The sequence below is a fragment of the Montipora capricornis genome, chromosome 9 (genome assembly GCF_036669925.1).
Source record: "Montipora capricornis isolate CH-2021 chromosome 9, ASM3666992v2, whole genome shotgun sequence".
In the NCBI taxonomy this organism is placed as follows: domain Eukaryota; kingdom Metazoa; phylum Cnidaria; class Anthozoa; order Scleractinia; family Acroporidae; genus Montipora; species Montipora capricornis.
The window spans coordinates 28,034,191-28,039,190 of NC_090891.1; the positions used below are offsets into that span (position 1 = coordinate 28,034,191).

Sequence of the window (5,000 nt, forward strand, 5' to 3'; positions counted from 1 at the left end):
CGTGATGATGGGAACCAGACGACCGCCCGTGGATGTTTATTTTGTGAGCGCTCCGATCACAAAGCTATTGACTGTGAAAAAGTCGTGAGTGTCGAACAAAGAAAGAAGAATTTCCTGGTTAAAAGACTGTGTTTCAACTGCACGGGATCAAGACACCGAGCCGAAGATTGTAGGAGCAAATCCACTTGTCAAAATTGTCACGCAAGGCATCACACAGAGTCCAAGCACGCGAGCCGGGGATGACAGCAAATAACATCGGAAACCCAGTCGTAGTTGTAAAAATTGGCGGCTACAAATTCAGAGCCTTATTAGACAGTGGCGCGAGCCATTCATACGCTTCATCGACCGCGATTGATTTAATCAATGCACGGCCAAAGTCTACTGGACTAAGGCAGATAACCATGCTTACCGGAATCACTACGAGAACGATGCAAGTGTTTGGTGTGGTCATTGGTTCTGTACAAGATGAGTTCAAGCTCGAAGTTGATATTACGAAAGTCAACAAGCGAGAATTATTGGTTTTGGAGAACCCACGTTACAAGGAACTACTTGAGGCGAATTCTGATCTCAACGGGGTGCGAATGGATGATGACGACACTAAAGACAGGCTACCCGTACACATCATACTGGGCGCGAATGATTTTGCGAAAATTCGCACTGGAGAGCGTTTGAGAGTGGGTCGCCGTGGAGATCCAGTTGCCGAGTTCACCCGTTTTGGATGGACAATCATGTCGCCTGGAGCTGACAGGGAGTTGGCAACTGCTTACCTAGCCATTAATTCGAACACAGATTACGAGAGGTTGTGCGCACTTGATGTCCTTGGTCTGGCAGACTCTTCAACCGGAGATCAAGGTGACGTTTACGAAGAATTCAAAGAACAATTAGTTCGATCTTCAGAAGGATGGTATGAAACTGGACTTCCTTGGAAGGGAAGCTGTCCTCCGTTACCAAACAACCGAGATGGAAGTTTACGCAGATTGAACACTCTTGTACGGAAGCTGAGAAGAACCGACGTGCTCGACGACTATGACGCTGTGATCAGAGAGCAACTTCGAGAAGGCGTAGTAAAGCGAGCACCTGCTGAGGTAACTGGAAGAGAGTTTTATCTACCCCATCAAGCTGTCGTGCGTCGGAGTGCTGAGACGACGAAGTTGCGAGTCGTGTACGACGCGTCAGCCCGTGCGCAAGAGAAAGCACCATCGCTGAACGAATGCCTACATGCTGGACCTCCGCTACATAATAAGCTGTGGAGTGTCATTGTTCGTAACCGTTTTCATCCTGTGGCAGTCGCTGGTGACCTTCGCCGTGCATTCCTACAAGTGCGGATACGAGAAACCGAGAGAGATTCCTTGAGATTCCACTGGATCGCTGACAAGACAGGAAAACAGGTTGAAACTTTGCGTTTTACCAGAGTGGTGTTTGGCCTCGCCCCTTCACCGTTCCTTCTCAATGGGGTGATTCAACAGCACTTGGAGAACATGCAGTCCAGATATCCTGATAGTGTAAATGAGATACGTAGAAGTCTGTACGTGGATGACCTGATTTCGGGAGGACCTACTACAGAGAAAGCAAAACGTTTAAAGCGTGAAGCTACCGAGATTTTCGCCAAGGCTAAATTCGAACTGCACAAGTGGCATTCAAACGAAAAGCAACTAGAGACATCCTGTGAAGATTACGAACCATCATTCGCCAAGGAGCAGTTAGAGAATGGAACAGCAGCTGGAGAGTGTAAACTACTTGGACTTGGTTGGAACAAGGTTGAAGATACTCTGCATGTGAGCTTTCCTGAACTGCCAGCCGAAGAGACAAAGCGTGGTATCCTGGCTAATTTGGCGAAAGTCTACGACCCGCTTGGAATTGTGTCACCAGTCATGCTCGAGGGGAAAGTTCTCTACCGAGAATCATGCATCCAAAAGAACGCTTGGGACGCTCCGTTGCCAGAGCAGATAGCAAACCAGTGGAGAAAGTGGGAAAAGAGCCTACCGGAAGAAGTGTCGGCGAAACGCAGTATTCCTCTCTACCAGCAAGAGATCGATAAGATTGAACTCCACGCATTTGGTGACGCCAGTGGCCGCGGAGTGTGTGCCTCAGTCTACGCCGTGGTGACGCAAGCATCAGGGGTGTCGCAAGGTTTGGTTACTGCGAAGTCTCGTCTTGCCAAACAAGGTCTAACCATTCCTCGCCTAGAACTTGTGTCAGGACACATGGCAGTGAATTTGGCCAGCAATGTACGCCAAGCATTGGAAGGACTTCCTCTTGCGACTACTCTTCATTGCTGGCTAGACAGCTCAGTAGCCTTACATTGGATTGGAGATCGGGGAGAATACCGTCAGTTCGTCTCGAATCGCGTAAAGAAGATTCAGACTCACCCAAACGTGCTATGGCATCATGTTCCATCAGCAGACAATCCAGCCGACCTAGGAAGTCGCGGTGGTAGTGTAACTGGAGCGCAGCTGTGGTGGAATGGACCCACCTGGCTTACAGATCCAGCCAATTGGCCACCTGAAGTCGTAACAAAACCTTCCCCAGAGAGTTTAGCAGAAAGAAAGGTGCAGCAAGAGTTATTCGCAGTGGGAGTAGAAGGCAAGAGTGACCTCGAAATCGTCCTTGAGAAGTTTGACTTGCGCAAAGCATTGAGAATTGGTGCTTGGGTAGCGAGATTCTTGCGCAATTCTCGGAACTCCACCAATAAAGCCAAGGGACCACTGAGCACAGCCGAGGTAAAGAGGCATGAGACGTTCTTGGTCAAGAGGGCCCAGCAGCAAGGATTCAACAACGTCAATTTCGAGCAAGATCAAGAGCAGCTGAACCTGCAAACGAATGAAGAGGGTGTGCTCGAATGCCGAGGACGTATCCAAGGCGAGTATCCCGTGTACCTGCCGGACACGGCTCTACTTGCGACGAAGATTGTGCAACGTGCCCATGTAACTACACTCCATGGGGGAGTTGGCCTAACAATGGCCAGCGTAAGAGAGAGATACTGGATACCCCGCCTCAGGAAATTAACGAAGAGAGTCGTAAGAAACTGCAGTGGCTGCAAACGGTTTCAAGCCGTAGCTTTCGCAAATCCGCCACCAGCACCTCTACCAAGAGAAAGAACCGAAGGCGACACGCCCTTCAACGTAATTGGTGTGGATTTTGCCGGACCGGTGAAGTACCGTAACAAGCGCAAGGAGATGCGTAAAGCGTATGTGGTATTGTACTCCTGTAGTCTCACCCGCGGAGTGTTTTTAGAGTTACTGCCGAATTTGGAGACCGGGGAGTTCATTAAGAGCCTAAAGCACTTCATCGCCAGAAGAGGACGGCCATCAAGGGTCTACTCAGACAACGGTCAGACGTTTGTCGCTGCCGCCAAGTGGTTAAAGAAGGTACAGAAGGATGAAGAGTTTCATTCGTTTCTTAGCAACCAGTCCATCATTTGGCAGTTTAACCTCAGCCGTGCGCCCTGGTGGGGAGGGCAATTTGAGCGTCTGATCGGGTTGATGAAATCAGCATTTTACAAGACAGTTGGCCAAGGGATACTAAACTGGGAGGAGTTAAGCGAAGTTATCCTGGATATTGAAGTCACCATGAACAACCGTCCCTTGTGTTACCAGGAGGAGGATGTCCAGCTCCCCACACTGACGCCCAACACGATGTTATTTCTCAAATCCAACATCTTGCCCGAGTTACAGCCTTACCATCTGGAAGTAAGAGATTTGAGGAAGCGCGCCAAGTTCCTACAGAAAACTAAGGATGCAATGTGGAATCGATGGACAGCTGAGTACTTGCGTGCGTTACGCGAACGTCACCGCCTTAAACTCGGAGACAAGCGGTGTTCTCTTGCTGTTGGAGACGTAGTTATTATCAAGTCGTCCGAGCGGAACAGAAATAGCTGGCCACTTGGAATTGTTGAAAGCCTGATTGAAGGAAGGGATGGAGTAGTTCGTGGTGCGAGATTGCGAGCCGGCCGATCCCACATCGAACGCCCTATTCAGCACCTGTATCCCCTGGAACTGTCGTGCGACAGGGATGGTGTCAGAGGAACTACAACAACACTTGACCCTGGAGCACCAGCGTTTAGACCCAGACGAGATGCAGCAGTCGCCGCCGAGCTTCGAGTGCAAGATTTAGCCCAGGAGGATCAGTTGGAATGAACATTTGGATATAGACGGTTTTCCATTAGGTTTCATCGTTTGTTTTACCTCAATAGCACAATTATCAGGCAGTTCCCGGTGTTACATATGCCACGTCGCTACGAGACATATGGGGGAGAGTGTCGGGAACTGTGGACATGCCGTGTTTTTTTATTGTTTGATAAAGTCGCATAATGACCGGAAATAATTCAGATCGGATCGAGACATGTATTTGTACTTAGTGGGTGTGTTTAAAAAGGATATCGTGTTACTTTCGTTGTTGTTCGAAGCACGCGGTTGAGTAAAGTGAGCGAAGTTTTTGTATTCAAAAGTTGGAATTAAACGGTGATTTTAATAGGAAACGTATTGTCGCTGCGTTTTCGACAGTAAAAACAGAAATAAACCCACTCCCCTTTTGACTCGGTCGTGAACAAAAGATCCTTGGATTTTCGCAACTTTCGAAGCCTATAAAATGGCCGCAATGCGTCTCGAACAGGTGCAAAGATTCATTTTAGCGAAAAGAATATTTTGGGCTTATGGGCTCTTTAAAATGGATTGAAAGCCTGAAACTTCCGTGCTGCATATTTATTCAGGCGCGTACACACTCAAATCTTTGACGACATTTTCTCCTCGATCATAAAGTTAGTAATGGCGGACCATTAAATAGGAAAAGTCCAGTTAAAATAAACAGGTGCCTTTTTTTAAATCAAGGCTTAAGATTTGGGTCACTTAGTGTTTAGTTAATAGAGTTGTGAAATCCAAAGAAAAAGAAGTAGTATCTTTGATCTGAGTCTCAAGCCTTAAGCCCGGTTTACACTACAGAAATTTTTTGGCACGGTTCCCAAAAAAAAAAGGTCGGCTCGGATAAAATTTGCAGTGTAAACA

At 47.9% G+C, this 5,000-nt stretch overlaps 2 protein-coding genes across 2 annotated transcripts in view; both read left to right on the forward strand.

The window, feature by feature from the left end:
• Positions 1–243, forward strand: part of LOC138017491 (uncharacterized) — a 1,307-nt gene extending 1,064 nt beyond the window's left edge. The window contains exon 2 of the mRNA XM_068864562.1: positions 1–243. This exon is cut by the window's left edge and continues 794 nt beyond it. Within this exon, the coding sequence (XP_068720663.1) occupies positions 1–243 (243 nt within the window).
• Positions 244–282: 39 nt separating this feature from the next.
• The window catches only part of LOC138016723 (uncharacterized), a 5,994-nt gene continuing 1,276 nt past the window's right edge, over positions 283–5,000 (forward strand). Inside the window, exon 1 of the mRNA XM_068863913.1 lies at positions 283–5,000. This exon is cut by the window's right edge and continues 1,276 nt beyond it. Coding sequence (XP_068720014.1) covers positions 402–4,136 — 3,735 coding nt within the window. The 5' untranslated portion in view covers positions 283–401 and the 3' untranslated portion in view covers positions 4,137–5,000.